The sequence below is a fragment of the Sciurus vulgaris genome (assembly GCF_902686455.1).
Source record: "Sciurus vulgaris genome assembly, chromosome: 6".
Classification (NCBI taxonomy): Eukaryota; Metazoa; Chordata; class Mammalia; order Rodentia; family Sciuridae; genus Sciurus; species Sciurus vulgaris.
In genome coordinates this window covers 25,050,058-25,071,270 of record NC_136466.1, presented here as the reverse complement: position 1 = coordinate 25,071,270, position 21,213 = coordinate 25,050,058, and the positions used below count along the sequence as shown (strand labels likewise).

Sequence of the window (21,213 nt, the reverse complement as noted above, 5' to 3'; positions counted from 1 at the left end):
TTCAGTCATCCCTACCTGAATTTTCCTCTTGGTTTATGGATAAACAATCTTCACCAGGCAGGGGACACCAGACTATGGAGTGGATTTCATCATCGTGGCCTCGAAGCCTGTGAATAACTTCTCCTTTCTTACTGATGTCAATTATAACTACTATGCCATCCTTATAGCTAAAAGACAAGAGTTAGAAATATTAGTGAAAAATGAAAACAGAATAGTCTCTCCAGTAAACATTCTGGTTTATGATTTATCACTGTGAACTTCTAAAAATTAGGTAGATGCATTTGGGGTAGGGGAGAAGGAGAAAGGACAAGAAATACTTCTGTCCTTTTTCCCAAGTGTTCATTTCACATTTCCTAGTTTTGTTAAAACCCTTCTCCATGATCAGACCCTTAGTACCATATATGTTGTCTGGCAGAAAGCTCAAACAGGGGCGTGTACTTTTATTCTAAGGGAACTGACAGGAGTTTCAGTTCTGATAGAAGTCCGGCGACTCCTCTAACTAGAGATGAATTTGTTCTAGTACACTGAAATCAGTTTCCTTTTTATAAGCAGTACTACTTTTTTAACTGGAAACTGAAAAGCTGGAGTACTCAATATTCTAGATCTGTATATTCCATAGCTGCCATTTTATGAGTCTAGAAAAAAACTGAGTCATTCTGAGAGTTTTAAAAATACAAATTATTTCAGACACATAAGAGTATCTACCACCTAGCTTAAGAAAAAAATAATTACCAAAACAGCTGAAATACTCTGTGTTCCCACCTAGATCAAACCTCTCATTCCCTTTCCCAGAGATAAATCACTATTTCTAAATTTTGTGTTGCTAGCCTTTTTTTGTGTGTGTATATATGTATTTAATGGTGGTGATGGGGTAACAGGGATTGAACTCAAGGGCACTCAACCACTGAACCAAATCCCCAGCCCTTTTTTTGTATTTTATTTAGAAATAGGGTCTCACTGAGTTGCTTAGCACCTTGCTGTTGCTGAGGCTGGTTTTGAACTTGTGATCCTCTTGTCTCAGCCTCCTGAGCCGCTGGGATTATAGGTATGTGTTACACACCTGGCCCTTTTTTTGGTATATATTCTTAAATAAGAAACAGAAGCAGTCTGTATATTTAAAAAACTCACAGAAATGGTATCATGCAGTTTATTTTTTGCAGCGTGCTCTCCCCCACTCATTCTGTTTCTAAATCATCCACGTTAACACGTGTGATTCTAGTTCCAGGTCAGTCAGTCACACCACTGTATGAACCCTGTATTATATGAATATATCACAGTTTACTTATTCAGTGTCCTTTTGAAGGTCTTCCTTTTTTTTGTGATTATAAATACAAAAGCTGCTGCTAATGTACTATGACAACTGCACACGTGATGACTGGAACTAGAACTGCCAAGGTATAAGATATGTGCACTATCGCTTTACCAGACAGTGCAAAACTGCTCTCCAAACTGGCTGTACCTACTCAACAGAATTCTACAGGGATAAGCAACGTAACGGATTAAAAAACAAACAAAAAACGCCAGAAAGAATATGTTAATCTTTGACTACCCAGACTTTTGAAAAATCTTTAAGTTATACCACACCTAAATGTCAAGAGAGCCAGCTGTTTTGAAATCTGAGTTAAGCTTTCTGGGAATAATAATGTCTTAAAGCTTAAAGATCCTCTACAAACAAATGCTTCTGATCCAACTTTCTGTGCCTGATGATGCAGCTCTCTCCTCCTTAAAGACATTTCTTGTTATGAATTCCTGCTTTTTTCAAAGTTTAAGTTTCTCTGACCCCTTGCCACTATACTTCCTGCTCACTCCCTAGTACCCTCATTACAACAATGCTCCCACTTTCTCAGACTGTCCATCTACAGATCCCCCTATTTTTTCAATACCACTTGCCCACACCCATCTTCCCACCCTTCCCTTCATGCAGAACAGATTTGACTATTTTTTTTAAACTTTAAAAAAATTTTTTTTTTAGTTGTTGATGGACCTTTTATTTATTTATATGTGGTGCTGAGCATCAAACCCAGTGCCTCACACATGCCAGGTGAGTGTTCTACCACTAAGCCACAGCCCCAACTCCTATAGTGACTCTTCAAAACATCATGATCTCCCTTATCTTCTCTCCCTCAGGGTTATTTAGTCCACAAATCCCCAAACCTTGTGGAATCCAATGATCTCCTTTTTTAATCAGTTTGAGTAATTTAAATTCATGACCATGATCCTCAGCTTGGCCACTCAATAGTGGACACTGGACCTATAATTCCCTTCACTAAGTTAATTTTCCTATTTTTTTGAAAGTGTTCATGCCTTCCTCCTGACTTTATCTCTTTGACTTTTGCTTCATGGAGATAATCTGAAGGCACAGAGTGGAACGTTCTCCATTTCCAAACCTACGTGTAATTATTTGCATATTCACTCTCTTTCTCAGTACCAAACACTGAACCAAGAGGTGCTCTATCACTGTTACCTATTCAGTCCTTTGTACTTTGAGATAGGGCCTCACTAAGTCGCTGAGGCCGGCTCCATCTTGATATCCTTCTGCCTCAGCCTCCCAGATCTCTAGAATTAAAGGCATTCATTAACCAACTTGCTTTTTTTTTTTCCTTCTACTTATCATCTGGATCCAGTCTCCTCAATTTTTCCACAACTTTCTCTATTTATAGGTTTACTCTTGCAACAAGCTGCCCCTGACACCACCTCACTACATCGACACAGCAATATGTCCTTGTATCTTTCATTTAATACTCCCTTTGCCCCATACCTTCTCTCTGCCTTCCTATCTGCACACTTTTATGAGAAATTTTGTGAACAATTTGTTTCTGTATTTCCACTAACTTATCCTACCTCAAAACCAGTCTCTCAAATCCACTTCCCTCAGACTTTCATCTCTAACATCCTAGTAAAATTACTTATGTCAAGTCTTTGACCTGGAGGGATTAAACACGTTTGGGTGAGGAGTACATGAATTGGAGAGGGAAAGGGATGCCCACTCAGGCAGCTCATGTGGAACAAACTCGGTGATTAATACAGAGACAGATCCCATTGCCACATCACTTTCCAAACTTAGAGGGAAAGCCTGAAACCGGAGACAGCAGTTGCTTTATTCTCTGGGAGTCATAAAAGACAGTATAAAGAGAGAAAAGAGTAAAAGGATATTTCCAGTATCTGAAGGTTAATGGGAAAAATCAGATATGAAGAACAAGGAAAAGTACAGTAAAGCGGAAAGGAAGGAAACGTAAAAAGAGGGAGGGAGAGAGGTAATAAAGACCTAGACAACAAAGGAACAAATGATCCCAAGGCTCCAGGGGAGAAGTTAACATCTGTATTTCAGGAGTAAATGCATCCAAGAAAGTAATGCAAATGAAAAACAGGAGCAAAACCAAAGTGAACCATCAATATAGATGGCACAGTACTTACCCTATGGCAACTAAATCTTCATGATGAGGTGAACAGGTAAGACAGAAAATTGTCCTGGGTTCTACAAAGAGGTGCTGGCTGTCATTTCTGTTAAACCAATAACAGAAAACTACTCCTTTTTCATCTCCAGATACTATTAAGTCCTTTACTCGAGGAGACCAATGCAATGCTGATATAGTATGCTTCAAAACAAAAAAAATATTTCTCATTTGTCAATGCTCAATTTTTACTTAATTTTTAACTTGTTTCACAAGCACAACACTAAGCACAATATAGGTACTTAATGAATACTTATTAATATTACTTGTTTATTTTATTCATTTATTTATATGTGGTGCTGAGAATTGAACCAAGAGCCTTGCACATGCTAGACAAGTGCTCTACCACTGAGCCACAACCTCGGTCCCAAAGCTACTTGTTAGCAACACTATATTAACAATAGGAAAATTTTAGACTACTGGGGATCAAAGAATCATTCTTTTTTTTACTTTCCTTCAATACAAAGTTCTTACAAAGTTTAAGTGGTTCTTTTCCCTTTCCTTTGTTCTCTTAAAAAGCAGGTATATCATGTAATCCTCTGATTTAGAAATGAGTTTTAGTCACTTGTTTATAGTTTATACCAGGTGTCTATTTTAAGCGAATAACCAACTATTGAATATGTTAGACTTCATGGGCCATGTTGTTTCTGTTTTAATGGAATTTTGCTGTATGAAAACAGCCAGAGACAGGACTTAAATGTAACTGTACTCTAAAAGTTGTTTGCAAAAACAGGCTAACTTCTGATTTATTAAAAAAAATGCATCCTCTTTAAAAAAGTTTTGAGACACCTTACAATATAGGGTTTCTTATTTAATTAATGAGTACATCCATAAAAGTTACCCTGCACTGATGAGTTAGCAAAACTATTTGAAACAAAAGGACTTCCAAAACAGACATATAAAAAACATCATGAGGAAACAGCAAGTCGTGGTACCTGATGGAGTGCATGTTCTGTCACAACTGTTTTTGTCTCTACATCCCAGATTTTCACAGTCCCATCATCGGAGCTGGTGGCACAGAGGTTGTACTGACCAGGGTGATGAGAAAACGTGAAGCCAGAGACTCTTTCAGTGTGTCCCACCAACTCTCCTATGACTTCAGGTGAAATTAGACTTTAGATTAATTAAACTGCTATCCAAAATTCCAGACAGAATCATTCTGTTGTTGGATGATAAGTGAGCAAATGCTTTGGAGTTGCTTAACCAATTATACTGAAAATATTCACACACTTATAGTAATCCTTCTAGGTGCTTGTACTGTTTTTTTCAGACAAGTCATTCTCTCCCTTTGAACCTTAATATTCTCAACTGTAAAATAATGTTGATATCCCTTGCTGTGCTTAGTACCTAGGCTGGGGTGCAACTCAAATTACGAAATATGAAAGTCCTTCAACTTAAGTCTGGCTACAGGTAGTTTGGAATGGAATAAATATATGGCACGTCATATTCTAAGGCATAATCAAAATCTAGTTTGGAGCTGAAAGCATCTGGCTCAACCCATCTATCATACGGAAACAAGAGTGTCACATAATCCTGCAGGTTCTTGCGCAGGGTCTGCAGCTGCAAGCGGTCCCCAACCCCTAGAAGGCGCCCAGGGGACCAGCGCGCACTTGGGTGGGGGAGGGAAGCCATAGACATTTTAAATGCCTGGGTCTGAACGCTGCCAACTTTTCAGTAAGCAAGCGGTTCCACGTGCGAGCGCCAGGAGGCGGGACCGCCCGGCCACAGCGTGGTGTGGATCATTCTTGGAGACTTATCGCGACACATCTCAGTGACTTTGGGCAGACCCCTTCTCTCTCCCGCAGTCACAGACTTTGGGGAACTACAGGTAAAGGGGTGACTGGAGACTATCAGCGGGAGTCCCGGGGGACGGCAGGAGGGCTCTGGGCCAGAAGCGGGGGGAGTTACCTCTAAACGCGGGAGTCCCCGGGGTCGCGCCCGCTCCCGGGCCCACGCGCACAAGGAAGACGGAGGTCCGGGCCGCGAAACCGAAGAGGCCCCCGGGCACTGCATCGCTGCAGCGGGTGCAGTACCAGTTAGGAGAGGGCGGCAGCGTCCGCGGTTCCTGCCCCATAATCACCCGCAGCCGAGGCTGAAGGAAGCAGCCACAGGGATGGCTCGCTCGCAGCTCCACGCCGTAGCCGGGAAGGGGGCGGGGTTGACTTCGAGCCCCGCCTCCTCTGGCCGCCGCTACGGCGCACGCCGAGGTCCATACGGCATCGCGCGCTCCTTTCCCGCCTCCTCCCGGCTGTGAAGGGCGGGGCCGCGCCGCGCTCACTGAGCTAGGCAAGAGGTAATCCTCAACCCGGCAGGAGGGTCCGGTCCTGCTTAAGCTCAGCTCTGAGGTTAGTTAGCTATTTTCACTTCCCACAGGTTAGACTGGTGGAACCACCTTCGCACATTGCTGCTTTATTTTTTGGACCTGTGCAATCACTAACCCGTGCGAGGGTACTTGGCTAGTGCTAGAGATGTTTTAAAGACATCTACAAGAAGGTAGTCAACGAAAAAATAAAACTATGGATCAGAAATCAGAAAGGGAAGGAATAGTTTTTGCATCTGGATCGGAACCTTGACTCTGAATTTTGGTATTCAAAGATTAGAGAGAAATGGAGTGCCTCTTTTGGTTTGCTTGATTGAGCGCCAGCTCCGTGACGGGAATTGTATGTTGGTTAAATTCTGTGGGGGAAAAAGCATGGAAGTCTCCTTCCAACTCAAACATGCTAAAACGTTCAGATTCTGTTCCAGAACTGTGTTGCTTTTTTGCACTGGGTATCTAGGAACCTGAAATACCTATCCTCAATCCAGAGGTCAAACGTATTGGGATGTGTCTAGGGGCACTAACTTTGGAGGCACAAAACCCCACACTGATCACTGCTTTGCCTGTGCTTAGCTGAGACTTTGCCCTATCCTAAGTACGTTTCCCATTTGAAGATTTAATCCTTGCCTTGTTGGAGGACTGAGAAAAATACATGAGATGTAGCGAAACGCCTGCCAGGCACATATGGCGGCCAGTGCCCCGGCATACTGACTCATCCCTGGGAGGGCAAGCTGATGAGTACCGGTCAGAAGATCAAACGTCGTGTTTAAACTGTTCTTTAAAAGGGCTTTCCCACGACTTCCAATGGCCTTTACAAACTTGGGCCACAGGGTAGTTATTTCTGACAAGAAAACTCAGGCCAATTTAGGGGACTCTGTTCCCTCACTCCTTTCAGACCACTTGTGAGATGAAGGCTTCACGATTTTTCTGAATCCTGGTGAATTTCCGTAAGTCCACTAGTTTTCGTTTTCGTTTTTTTTTTTTTTTTTTTTTTGGGGGGGGGGGTGCTGGCGATTAAACCCAGGGACGCTTTATCACCGCTACATCCCCAACCCTTTTTATTTTGAGGCAGGGGCTAAGTTGCTGAGGGTCACGCTAAGTTTTTGAGGCTGGATTGGAGCTTTATATCCTCCCGGCTCGGCTCCCGCGTTGTTGGGGTTATCGGTGTGCGCCACGGCGCCCGGCTAGCTTTCGGTCTTAATTATTAAGTCATTCAATTTCAAGCCAGACGCGCTGGCTATACCGTGAGCACACGCGGCGCCCTCGCGGTCTCCACGGCAACACTGTTTCCGGCACAGGAGTACTTCCGGAGTGCTGCGCATGCGCCTTGCCCCGCCGGCCTTTGAACTCAGAGGCTTCCTCCGGGGCAGGGACAGATGGCGGCGGGGATCCTGGCCGACATCGGTAAGGATTGCTTAGTAGTTCAGGGGCAGAAAAAGGGTCAGTAGGGGAGTCGGAGTTGACAGCTTGTATTAATGTTGCAGGCGCATCATGGATACAGAACCTGAGGAGCCGGGGGAAGCTGGCCTTGGGGTAAGTCTGTCGCCTTGGCGTTTCACTGGGGCTCACGGCCTCTTTGCTAGTCAGTCAGGCTGTGGGGCCAAAGTGGTGCACTAGGCAGCCCAAGTCCGCTCTGTCGCTCGGTTTTTCCACCGTAGTGCTGCACAGCCCCGCGGGGGCCAGAATTAACCATTACTCCAGGGCTGTTCTGAATGGTTTTCTTCTTCTTCTTCTTCTTTTTTTTTTTTTTTACAAATATTTTAACATTTATTCTAAATTCAGAAATCAAGTCCAAATGGTTCTCTGATGACAAGAGAAAATTACCAAGTTTATACTTGGTCCATAAGAGAATCAATAGGGAAACAGTCAATTCACAATTACAGCTTCGTGTATCAAAGAGAAATTTTCAAGGGCTGTGTCCTGTAGACCTCTTGAAGCTGCATCAAACACTGTCTGACCAATATTGATTTTCTGCTTCTCATAAGCATTTTGAGCATTTCTTCCTACTGTGGAACAGTTTTCAGATTATCAGACACCAAATCAGAAGCAGAAAACCAAATAACAATCTTTGAAATTGAAAGGTGAAGAATATTAATAAGTGAATGCTTTGGTTTTTCAATGCTGTATTGTTTCAAACAAAACATCAAATGCTTCATTAGTAGAACTGAAACTCAGGAAAACCACACTGAGAAATAAAAAATGGTATCAACCAAATGAGTAATATAAAATATTCACATCAATCTCAAATATGGCTATTCATAAAATGATTATTTTTGGTATTCTTTTAGCACACATGTGTATACATACACATATATATAAAACTTAGTTATCAAATTCATTTATGAGAAATCGTATTTCAATTCTATTTTCTTAAGTAACTCGATTTTTCTGAACACCATCTTAATATGGGACAGCCCCACTTAATATGGGACAGCCCAGCCTTTCTCTTTGCCTCTTGGGTGACTTGCTTCTGTGGGCAGGAACTCTGTTGTAGACTATCTTGGTTTACATGGTGCCTGACCCTGACGGTGCTGTAGCATGTTGTATGTGTTATCACTTCCTCCTAACATTCTGTGTACATAGTAGATACAGCTTTACCTGTTTTTCGGAGAAGGAAATTGAAGCTTTCCAAAGTGACATAACTTGCTCAAGGCCACTCTGTTATGGGAAGTTTTGAAGCTATGTACTGTACTCTGTAGAGCATTCTGTGACCTCAGGACAAAAATATTCTTTATAAATGAGGGAGTGTAATTGAATTAGGAGCTGGGAAGAAGCCAGTCCTCTACTGCTTGTCTGTTCTGCAGTACGGTATTGATAGTTGGAGACTGATAATTTGGTTGTAAATTTTCTGATTGGTTCATTTTTTTCATGTTCATAGGTTTTGGAGACAGATGAATTGGGCATGAATCCACCTCTTAACTGTGATTTTGGAAAAAGTTACTTGTTCTTTGTGTCATTTATCTTTTATGTGATATGAGTGACATTATTACCTATTGCATAGATCTGATCCCCCACCCCAGCCCTGTGCCAGGGATATCTGAACCTTGTGCCTTGGGAATACTAGGCAAGCTCTCTACCACTGAGCTGCACCCTCATCTTGTAAAGTTTTTTTTTTGGGGGGGTGGGGGGAAGGGGTTAGTGGATTTGGACTCAGGGACACTCGGCTGTGGAGCCACATCAACAGCCCTGTTTTGTATTTTATTTAGAGATAGTGTCTCAGTGAGTTGCTTTTGCTGAGGCTGGTTTGAACTTGCCATCCTCCTGCCTCAGCCACTGGAATTACAGGCATGTGCCACCTTTTAAAGTTCTAAAATGAGGATTAAAGGAGATAATGCTTATGAATTGTTTAGTACAGTGCATAGCACTAAGTTCTAGCTGCCATTAATATTATCATTACAAATTATTATTGAGTTTCTATTATATTTAACTCTGTCCTAGGCTCATGAGTACTGGGTAGATGAAGAGGTGGGCTAAAAAAGAAAATAGGAAGCCCTGGCTCTTAGGATTTGCCCACACCTAGCTTTCTTAGATTATCTTCTGTCACTCCATTCCCAACTATGCTGTTTTATTTAGTTTTTCTGCATATGCTGTTCATTTACTTGCTTCTTGGCTTTTTCATGCTGTGCCCTTGCTTCCTGTGTGTAACGGCAGTCCTACTCATTACTCAAATCTGTGTTCAGATTTCCCCTTCAGGAAGTTTTCTTAAATCTTTCTAGAACTAAAAGAAATTAATTTTTCCTTTCTCTTAGCATATATGCCTTGTATAGTGGCTGTGTGTGTGTGTGTGTATATATATGCACACACACACACACACACACACACATATATATATATATATATACACACACACACATATATATATTTCTGTGCCTTTACTAACTTGTATATCTTAGGTAGGGACAGTTGATTTGTTTTTCTTTATAGTTCTTTTATAGGATTATTTATTGTGGTGCCGGGGATTGAACCCAGGGCCTTAGGCATGCAAGGCAGGCACTCTATCAACTGAGCTATATCCCCAGCCCTTAAGAAAAATTTTGACAGTTTTTGTTAATTTGAATTGTTTCGCATTGACTTATACTAGGAAACTTTTTTTTTTTTTTTTTTTTTGGGTACTGGGGATTGAACCCAAGGGTGCTTTATCACTGAGCCAGATCCCTATTCCGTTTTATTTTTTATTTTTTGAGACCTGATTTCACTAAGTTGCTTAGGGGGCCTCACTATGTTTCTGAGGCTTGCCTCCAACTTGGGATCCCTCTACCTCAACCTCCTAAATCTCTGGGATTACTGGCATGTGCCACCAAACCCATCTTATATTAAAACTTAGAGTAAATAATTTGAGCAATTTGACTTCAGTTTTTCCATTCATGTCATGATACAAGAGTGTTGGAATTTGTTAGGTAATCTTCATGGGTCTTTGCAGTTCTGCAGTTACATAATTTTATGGATCCTTATTCTGGATTTTCTAATTGGGGAAATGACCATATGAAAACGAAGTAAAATAGTATGACTAATGCTTCACATTAATCATGTAAAAATCTTTTTTTTAAATATTAAAACAAAAATCCCCATTTAAAACAGGGATTTAACCCAAGGGCACTTCACCACTGAGCTCTGTCCCCAGCTCTGATATTTTTTATTTTGAGACTGGGTTTCATAAGTTGTTTAGGACCTTGCTAAGTTGCTGACTCTGGCCTCAAACTCGCTATCCTCCTGCTTCAGCCTCCTGAGTTGCTGGGATTACAGGAATGCACCACCTCACTTGGCATAGCCATGTAGTCTTAAGAGGTCATTTGAATCAGTGATTAGAAACTTAATGGCTTGTAGATGCTAGATAGATCATAGAAATGAATGAACTAGAAATTCTGTGTAAAATCAGAGACTAGTAGGGCCAGTGTCAATAGAGTGCATTCCTTGTCTAAAGACATTGAATTGGTATTATGGTTTAGATAGGAAGTGTTCCCCAGAGACTCATGTATTGAAGGCTTGGTCCCCAGTTCAAGAATTTTCAGAGGTGGGGATCATGAGTATTGGATCATGAGACTCTGACCTCATCAATGGACTAATCTGTTAAGGGGTTTATATTTTGAAGGCATTATTGGGAGAAGAAGGTCACTGGGCTTGTTTTGAAAGGGTATATCTTGTCTCTGATGCCTCTGTCTATCTCTCCGATTCCTGGCTGTTGTACAGTGAGCAGCTTTCCTCCCCATACCCTTCTGCCATGGTGTTCTGCCTTTCCTCAGGCCTCCCCCAAGAGTAGCCAGCCCACCATGGCTGAAACCTTTGAGACTGTGAACCAAAATAAATATTTCCTCCTTTATGTTGTTTTTCTCAGATGTTTTGTCATAGTGATGGAATGCTGATCAACACAATTTGGTTAAGAAAATAATGCTGTTGACCAAGAAAAATTTTTCTATAGTCTGTGTTTAGTGGCAGACTGACAGTTTTCAGTCTTTTAATTCCAAGTCTAATATTTTACTGATGGTGCATTTGATAAGTTTTGTGACTTACTGAACATGATTCAGTTAATTTAGGCAAAGTTAGTATCTAAACAAAATTTTCTGGCCTTAAGTTGTACTCTGTCATAATCATAGGGATGGCAAAGTGATGGGCTCAAAAGAGTTTGTCAGGTGGGTCTTTTTGCAAGGAGTGATTTTAAAGTTTAAAGAATGATGTAGTATATTTTGGTGGTTTTAAAATGGAAGGGTTGGTGTAAAAGTGCGAGGGCTCTAACAGCTAAGCTGTACATAGGTTAAACATTCCACAAAGAAAGCCAGGTTGGAACTGACATGATTTAAATTTGGAAGAATGATGACAGAAGTATGATATATTTGAATAACCATTGGGCTGCAGGATAGGTAGGTCTGGATTTCATATCTATGCCAAGGACATATGTTATGGCCTTGGGTAATTTGTTTAACTTCTCTGAGGCTCAATTTCCTCATTTCAGAAAAATGAGAATAATATCTACCTTAGAGAGTATTGTGAGAATGAAGAGGCTAATATGTAAAGATGTCTACTCTAGTGTCTGGCCGTGTGGAGGTGTGGTGTGGAGATGATACCACTATGAAGTTCTTTAAAGGAACCAGATTTTAGGCTGGAAGCCATCAGTAGTCACTCTACCCCTACAAGAGATTGCATGTCTTTATTAGCCCTACTTTTGTAGAACCGTTAGCATGAAGATAAGAAATTGGAACATGTATTAGTCTACTTTTCTATTTAGTCGTTACTCTTCGAAGACTTTTCCAAAGTATAGGGTAGAAGTTTACCTTTAATTTTCATTTATCCATGCTTTAGTATTCTGATTGCCATGACCAACAATTTTTGACAAGTTACAAAGATTTTGTGTCCTCTTAATTAAGCCTCACCTTGTGGCTGATGAGTTGTGTCCTTTAGGACAATGATGCTTAAATAAGAGTCATAGACCTCTTTGAAAGTGTAAGGAAATGGACAAAACATCTTTCCTAAAAATTGCATTTCTAGGTTTGCTTATAATTTCCTAATCCTCCACACAGGACTCTGCACTGGGACATCATATCTGAACATCAGCATCTTTGTTAGGTGGGGCCCTGTGATGCTTGCCATACAGCGGGCACACAGTGCAAAGAGCATTGAAAAGCATTTTGGGCATGACATTTGCATTGAGTGAAATAGCATTTCCCTCAACTTATTTGGAAAAAAATCAATCCTACAGAAGTTGAAGGAATGTTATTAGTATCCTTCAGAGAGATCCACCAGTTGTTAACATGGATTTAACTTTTTTCTGTCAATACCCATGCCCCTGACTCTGCTTTATTTCTTCTGAACTATTCGAAAGTTAGTTGTACACTTGTAATGCTTCACTTTTAAACACTTTGGGTATGTTTTCTAAAAGTGTAGACAGTTCCCAAGCATCACAAACCTTAATCAAAATGAGTGGTATAATTTAATGATCTTTTATTTTACTCCTTTGGGTAAAAGCATTCAAACAAGTATATGTTAACATTTATTTTATTTAATTAATCAACTCATTTAAGAGATATTTTCTTCCTGGCTCTGAGTTACATCTTTTTTTATGCCTTTATTTTATTTATTTGTTTTTATGTGGTGCTGAGTATAGAACCCAGTGCCTCACACATACCAGGCAAGTGCTCTACCACTGAGCCACAACCCTGACCCCTTAATATTTATTTTTGAAAAAAGAAAAATTGATCATTATTTATAACTTGAAAATGATCCCTGCTGGCCATGGTGGCACATACATACTATAATCCTGGAGGCTCGGGAGGCTAAGGCAGGAGTTCGGTGAGTTCAAAGCCAGCCTCAGAAAAAGCAAGGCTCGAAACAACTCAGAGAGACCGTGTTGCTAAATAAAATACAAAATAGGGCTGGGGATGTGACTCAGTGGTCTAGTGCTAAACTGCTCATGCTCTAAAAGACAAGATCTTATAGATGAACATTTTTAATTCCATGGTTTTTATGGTCTCTTGATAAGTTTCTTTTATTTATGGGACATTTTGCTCCTCTCAAATCACTCTCAAGCCAGTTCTTTCAGTTAGGAGGGTTTGTATCTGGTTGAAGTCTAACTCACATATCTAAAAGGTTTCTGTATTAGTTTTCTAGGGCTGCTGTAACAAATTACCACAAACTACGTGACTTACAACAATGAAAATCAATTTTCTCACAGTTCTTGAGGGCAGAAGTCTTACCTCAAGGTGTCAGCTAATGGCTTTGCTCACTCCGAAGAGTTGAGGAGAGAATCCAAAGCAAAGAATCCTTGCTTTGTAAGCTTCTGATGGCTCTTGACCTTCTTTGGCTTGTGTCCCATCTTTCTCTGTTGTCTTTATGTTGCCTTTTTCTCTCTGTGTGTGTCTGTCTCACAAGTTCCTTTGCTTCTCTCATAAAGCTTATGTGGTTGTGTTTAGGGCGGAATAACAACCCAGGATGAGTTCCTTGCTCTTAAGAGCCCTAATGGGGTTACATCTTTTGCTATTTCAATCCCAGGGATCAAGATGTTCACATGTCTTTGGGGCCATCATTTGGCCCCCTGCATTTTCTTCAAAAGAGGTCCCATATATCATCTTCAGGCCTTTTAATTTTTTCCCAGAAAGATGCCCTGCAGTGACACTTTTACTTCTGCAGCTGCTGCAGCCTAGAGGCACTTTCCCTTGGTCTCTGTGGAAGTCTGTGCTTTATTCAACACTCAGCCTGAGTTCCATCTCCTAAATTCATCCTAATTTCAGTCCTTATGTTGGTCCTTTTCTGGCATCTTACTGCCTAATGCATATTTATGGTTAATTCTCTGTCTCCCTAACTGAATCTTAAATCACTTGTAGGCTGGAAGTATGGTTTATCTCTCTACCTTCCCATCACCTTGAATAGTACCTGTAGTATAATAAGAAATACAAGTGTGTGTACAAGTTGATAAAATGTAATCCATCCTGAAGAGATCCAAGTTTTAGTCTGGAAGATTACAAGGAATTGGGATTCATGTTTTTCTTTTCCAGTGCCCAAAAGGAATATTAATCACAAATTCAGCATAGTACAAATTTTCAGCTTTATGTAATAGCATAGCTTGCATGATTTTTCCAAATGCTTTTCACTATTTCAGTTATTCTTTAGAACTAATTGAGGCCTTTAGAGGTTCTGTTTACCCATGCTACAAGTTCCTGATTAGAAAATGACTTAATCCTCTGAATAATATAACAGTGATCTGAAAGGGATAATGCCTTATTTTCAAATGATTATTGACAGCAAAGGCTTTTATTTGTTTCTTTTTTGTGTCTATGAAATAGGAAGTTGATCAAAAGAATATTTGTATGGCCAGGCACAATGGCACATACCTATAGTCCCAGCTACTCAGGAAGCTGAGGCAGGAGGATCTCAAGTTCAAGTCCAGCCTGGGCAATTTAGGAAGTCTCTATCTCAAAATAAACAATGAAAAGGCCTGGGAGTATAGCTCAGTGATAGAACATACCTGGCTTCAATCCCCAGTACTAAAACAAAGAATATATGTATGTACTTGTTGATTTAGTCTCAGACTATTTTTTGGTCTCTAATAGGTGTAGATGTTCAGTATCCTATGTTACCCAAAATGGCAGTACTGCAGAGTTTGAGAAACTCTGTTTTATGAGTCAAAGTTGCTGGAATTTCATTTTTATGGAAGTTTGCTAAGCACTTATTTCCTTGTTTGTCCTTGACTTTCCCAAAGTAAAATTATATTGAGCTATGAGAATATACATATTGCTTCAGTCTCTTTATTTCAGATTTTAATTGAGACAAGAGGGAGGATGTATTCAGTCTCAAGTGTACTGTTCTCTTATTGTTCTGATAAGTAAATTCAGAACAAAGAACTTTTTACTTTGATAAGTGTAATAGCGCAGTATTCTTAAGATTGAGCCTGAGGCCCACACTGTCTTCACTTGGGGCTTGGGAATACCTTGTACTGAAGTTCAAAATGAACTTTCAGCAGTAAATAGGAGGTATTACTTCTCTTTCTCAAATTGTGACTTTAGAAAGTCCTCAGACAAACTGTCCTATCTGAATTAACTATTAATCTTAAAATTTGGCTTATCTGCTACTCATCCTTGCCTGATCATTTTTAAAAAGTATCTTTTAAAAATTATTTAAATTTGTGTGGGCAGGTAGAAAACCCCTGAATAATGAGAGTGAGGAAAGTGAGTTCCCATATACCACTGTCTTGGGCATGAACTCTGACAGTCTTGATTCTGCTGTTGGCAGCTGTGTGTGTGTGTTGTGTTGTGGTCATTCTGGAGACCTGGTTCACACCTAATTTTTTTTTAAGCCCAATTTATGAAGATGGTGTGAAACTCAAGGACCTGAGTTTCCTGGTAAATGAAAACATTGCTTAGTAGCTGCTAAGCAGTGATAATGATATTTGAATTTTAAAATGACCCAAGTTGATCGTAGGTGTTTTGTAAAGTTGCCTTTCAGTGCCTCTTTCTTTCTCTCTTCTTTATTTTTGAATTTTTCACTTTTTTGATTTTTTAGAATACTAGTAGTAAATTAGAGCTATGAACAGACTTAAAACTTGGTTAGAAGTTTTGTCGGAAAACAATCCTAGCAGTAACCTGTGCCTCATTTAATTCCACCAATTTCCTATTCTTGAGTTTGTTTTCTCTACTGACTCTTCTCAGACTCACACACATAAAAAGTCTTATAAGAGCTTTTGATTTTTTTTTTTTTTTTTTTCCCCGTACTGGGGATTGAACCTAGGGGTGCTCTACCACTGAACAACATCCCCGGCCCTTTTTATTTTTTATTTTGAGACAGATGGCTAAGTGGCCCAGGTTGGCCTTGAACTTATGATCTTCCTGCCTCAGACTCCCTGGTAGCTGGTATTGCAGACATGTGCCACCATGTCTGCCCATCAGAACTTCAGTTTTAAATTGGTTTGTAGTTTTTAAAAATATTTTTATGATTTGTTGATGAACTTTTATTTATTTTTTGTGTGCAGTGTTGAGAACTGAACCCAGGGCCTTTCACATGCTAGGCATGCGCTCTACCACTGACCTACAATCCCAGCTCTTGGTTTGTATTTTTAAGATTAAGGTTACTTCATTTTATATGCTTTAATTCAGTGTAATTCTTACAATTGGCCAGGAGAGGGCACATAGGAACTTTTGATTTAATACATAGTACTTGTAAATTAATTAATGTTTGGAATAATATTTTAATTTGATGACAGTGTATTAGCATTTACTTGGTAGTTCAGTTTAGGAACATTTGAACCTTGAAAGTATTATAGGTGTTCAGAAATTTTCTTATTTTTAATTCATAACATTTAATTTATTAAGCATTATACTTAATTCACCAGATATGTATTGAAGATTTGAGGAGTGCAAGGCACTGCGCTGTCTGGGTGGGGTTCAGAACACAAGGACATTGTCCTCAAGAAGTCTCCGATTGGTTAACACATTAGTGATGTCACTGAATGATTGAAAACAAAGCCAAGGTTCATATTTCTAGCTGTCAGTAATGAGACAGAAGGTAATTAAAGTTAGGAGATAACTAGAAATGACATAGTCCAGTTCCTCTTTTTAAAAACAAAGAAACCAGGCCTCAAAAGATCCATTGTGTACTCTCTAATTGCAACTACATAAAAACAAGCTGTCATGATTACAAACTTAAGAAAGCTTGAAATTGTGTAATGTAAAGCTCACACTTCAGAGGCTTTATTTTGGGGGAGACGGGAGAGAGAGCTATTCACAGTGTCTAATTTTAAAATATACTAGCTATCAGTGTTTATCGTGCTAGCACCATAGGATGCAGTATATTACTAATCCACCAACTGCACAAGGAGGTAGGCTTTATTACTCATAAGTAATTATATTTAAAATTCGAGTCATTTTAAGTATCAGATTAAATATTTTACTTGTTATATCATTTGAGGTAACTTATTACTCCATTTACTGGTGGGAAAATTGAGCTCTAGAAATTGATGTGTCTTCCTCAAGGTTAAATACCTAGTAAATTAGAGTTAGGATTCAGGCCCTGGTCTAGCTAGCCTCTGCCCTCGTCACCTGGCTTATAGATTCATTAGGAAATTCTGCACTGTAGATCATGTATCCTTGTTTTGTGCTTTTCAGTTAAAACATTGGAACCAAAATGTGGGTGGTAAAGGTACACATTTTAGTAGGTATTTTGATGGCACTGATTTTGACATTAGGATATGAAATAGTGAACTTGAAGTAAAGTAGAAGAAATGCTAGGAAGAGAATAGGTTGGTTTGATTTTTAAGTCTGAATGGTTTGAGGATTAAACAAATAAACAAAAAAACCCAAACAATTTTGCCACATGTATCATTCAAGTTATATATATAGAGAGAGTAAGAACCTGCCAGTACTCATGGGGGTTAATGTCTACTCAGCATCTGTGTGCCAACATTGTCCTTGGCACTAGAATACAAGAGTGGTAGACTTGCCCTCAAGTTGCTCAACATCTGTACTCTCATTGTAGCATATGATTCTAGTACATGATACATGACAGTGTATGATCCAGGTGGCTATACTAAACTGTGGTCAAGTCATTGTGGCATGGCTGGCAAGAACAAAGTATTCAAACAATGACGGAAATAAAACATCGAGTGAGCTTCATGTTGCATGGCTTTTGAACTAGAATTTAACAAAGGATAAGCATTTCATTCTGGAGGTAATGAGAGAGGAGACAGCAGCGTGAGTGAGTAAAGGTGTGAAGGTCTGAAAGTATGGGGCTTATTTAGTGAACATCCCTGTGGTAAGCCATAAAGTGAACAAACTGGGAAGGGCAGATTTGGACTGATAACGAAAGGTCTTCTGTGTTTTGCTAAGCGTTTGGACTCTGTATTTCAGATAGTATGGAACTAGCAAAGTTCGTGTTAACTTTTTATTTGGATACACTCAGACATACACGAAAGATACAGCATGATGAACTTCCATGTACCCAACATCCAACTTCAGCAGTTACTTAGGGCCAACCTTGTCTGTAGCCTTTACTCTCCCAGATCATATTTTTAAACCAGTTCCCCATACTATATGATTTTATTCATAAATATTTAACTATGTGTTTCTTTCAAAGTATAAAATATTTTGTTGATGTTTAAATTTCTGTTGGCTTTTTAATTGTCATACTTTTAAAATTGTGATAGTTCACACATTAAAATTGACATTTTTCTGAAGTCTTTTAATCTGCAGATTCTTTATTCTGCATTTTTCTCTTGTAATTTATTTGTTGAAGACAATGGGTGGTTTGTCTTTTAAAGAGTTTTCTATAGCCTGGGTTTTGCTGTGTGCCTCTATACCATATTATTTAATATGTTCCCTCTTCTCTGTATTTCCTGTTTTGAATCTGCAGTCTTGGATCAACCAGATTTATCTTCTGTGGGAAAGACTACTTTATGGATGGTTCCTGGTGTGTTTTTCTGTCAGGAGGCACTTATGTCTTCATTATCCATTAATTTACTAAGGATAATAAAATGATGTTATTATAATTCTTCTATTTCTTCATTATTAACTCCAGAGAAATCAAATTTTCCTACATCTATTGCTTGGCCACTTAGCGATAGAGTTTGTATAGAGAAAAGGATGAATGCTTGATTCTGTGTCTTTCTTGTTTGGAGGGAGGTACTGGGATTGAACTCAGAGGCATTCAACCACTGAGCCACATCCCCAGCCCTATTTTTCTATTTTATTTAGAGGCGGAGTCTCACTGAGAGGCTTAGGGCCTTGCTGTTGTTGAGGCTGGCTTTGAACTTGTGATCCTCCTGTCTCAGACTCCAGAACTTTTTTTTTTTTAGATCTAATATGGTCTCATGACTGTAAGCACATTTGCTGTATTTCAACTTTCTGCAGTTATTATTCTTATTAATGCTTAGATTGACCCATCTTTGGCCTGTGGATACATCCACAGATTAGCTCCCGAGTGCTTTGACATGCTTCTGGGAGTATGATTGCTCCCCTGTTTTCTGGTATGATGAGTTGTTCCTTGTTCATCTTGTACATTCTCTGCTCAAGATTTTCAATCAGCTATTTCTCCCAGAAGTTTAGTTCTTTTCAATAGGAAATGAGATTTCAGAATCATAATCTGGACACTAGATAGAGGTGCTCATTTTTCCTAGGTTGGTCATTGTTTTTAGACCTCTTCAGTAGAGAAATCTAACACTTACTGGATTTTGAACCTCATTTTCTTATATGTGTTTGTGCATCTACTTACTCTTACACCAAGACTCTCAGTTCTCAATGACACTAAAAATGTTGAGTTAAAATATTTCATAGTTAAGCATTTGCTTTTTCTCAACAAAGGTGTTTAAGCTGGAGAATGACATGAACAGCTGTGTTTTGTAGAAGGGTAACTCATTTTGTACTCAGGCAGAGGAAGATGGGATGGAACTAGGTTAACTGATGGAAGAGGAAGCAAGCTAGTGGCTATTGCTGTAGTTCTGAAAGAGTACAGGTCCTGAACCAGGATGGTGGCTGTTGGATTGGAGAAGAGATAAAGCATTTGAGAAATTTCATGGGAAACATCTGTAAGACTTGGTGGCTCTGGCAGGATGCTGTTTGGGAAGGTGAAGATGGAATACCATTCAAGAATGATTTCATGTAGTGATTTGGAGGGGCAGAAGATGCTGGAAGATGGGAGAGGGATTGTCAGCATTTGGAGTGGGGGAAGTCAAGAAGAGTAAATTTGAGTGAACTTATTATCAAGTCCCCGCATATTAGTTTGAGATCTTACCCTTGGTTACCTTTCTGATATTTTCTAGTACCTAACAAGATTCTCTTATTCAGACTTCTATTATTTCTCAACAGTGTGGTTCTGCATAGGTGATAACACGTCTTTGCCATTGGTGGGAATAGATGTCCAGGTTCTCTGCTAGTTGCGATCTTGTTCAAGATTAACCTGAAGCCACCTCTGAAATCCTCTACCTCTGTTGCCTGTGTTATAGTTATGTATGGTTTTATATGGGCCTTTAATTGTTTTGTGTATTTGTCTTGCATATTCAGCAAAGCTGGACAACTTCACAGGTACAGTTAGGGATTCATTATGCCTTTTTCAATCTTATTTGGGCCTGAGCTGACTTATAGTAGAGAGTCAGCATTTATTGGCCAATCTGGGCAAAAGATCTTGGGTTAATACCTTTTTATTACTTGGTTTACATGAATTATTGCTTCTTTTTAGTTGTACATGACAGTAGAATCCATCTTGATAAAATTATATAAGCATGGATTATATCTTATTCTTACTAGGACCCCATTCTTGTAGATGTATGTGATGGTGGGATTCACTTAGATATTTTCATATATGTACCTAGGAAAATTATACCAGATTCATTCTACTGTCTTTCCTATTCCTATCCCCCCTTCCTTCATCTAATCTACTGAATTTCTTTTCTTCCCCTCTTCCCATTTATTGTGGTTTAGCTTCCACATATCAGTGAAAACATTCAACCTTTGATTTTTTGGGATTGGCTTATTTCACTTAGCATGATAGTCTCCAGATCTATCCACTTAACTGGCAAATGTCAGAAGTCATTTTTCTCTATGACTGAGTAATATTCCATTGTGTGTATGCACCACAATTTCTTTATCCATTCATCTGTTGAAGCATACCTAGGTTGGCTCCATAGCTTAGCTGTTGCAAATTGTGGTGCTATAAACAATGATGTGGCTGTGTCATTGTAGAATGCTGATTTTAAATCTTTTGATATATGTTGAGGGGTGGGATCACTGGGTCAAATGGTGGTTCCATTCCAAGTCTTCTGAGGAATCTCCAAACTACCTTCCTTAGTGGTTGCACCAATTTGCAGTCCCACCACCAATGTATGAGTGTACCCTTTTCCCCACATCCTTGCCAACATTTATTGGTACTTGTATTCTTGATAGTTGCCATTCTTACTAGAGATGAAATCTCAGTATAATTTTAATTTGTGTTTCTTTTTTTTTTTTTTTTTTTTTTTGCGGTGCTGGGGATCGA

The 21,213-nt window shown here is 39.4% G+C and overlaps 2 protein-coding genes across 5 annotated transcripts in view; one reads left to right on the top strand and one right to left on the bottom strand.

Moving 5' to 3' along the window:
• GEMIN5 (gem nuclear organelle associated protein 5) overlaps window positions 1–5,615 on the bottom strand; it is a 49,519-nt gene extending 43,904 nt beyond the window's left edge. For 2 of the 3 annotated variants that reach the window (XM_079145451.1, XM_079145452.1), the window contains exons 1-4: window positions 5,361–5,614; window positions 4,388–4,548; window positions 3,415–3,596; window positions 16–167 (exon numbers count right to left, since the gene is read on the bottom strand). In XM_079145451.1, the coding sequence (XP_079001577.1) occupies window positions 16–167; window positions 3,415–3,596; window positions 4,388–4,548; window positions 5,361–5,526 (661 nt within the window). In that variant the 5' untranslated portion in view covers window positions 5,527–5,614. Of the gene's footprint in view, window positions 1–15; window positions 168–3,414; window positions 3,597–4,387; window positions 4,549–5,360 lie in introns of all 3 variants that reach the window. The other variant, XR_013764734.1, reaches the window with a different exon arrangement.
• Window positions 5,616–7,026: 1,411 nt separating this feature from the next.
• MRPL22 (mitochondrial ribosomal protein L22) overlaps window positions 7,027–21,213 on the top strand; it is a 31,176-nt gene continuing 16,989 nt past the window's right edge. The window contains exons 1-2 of one of the 2 annotated variants that reach the window (XM_079145453.1): window positions 7,027–7,173; window positions 7,254–7,302. In XM_079145453.1, the coding sequence (XP_079001579.1) occupies window positions 7,146–7,173; window positions 7,254–7,302 (77 nt within the window). In that variant the 5' untranslated portion in view covers window positions 7,027–7,145. The remainder of the gene's footprint in view (window positions 7,174–7,253; window positions 7,303–21,213) is intronic. The other variant, XM_079145454.1, reaches the window with a different exon arrangement.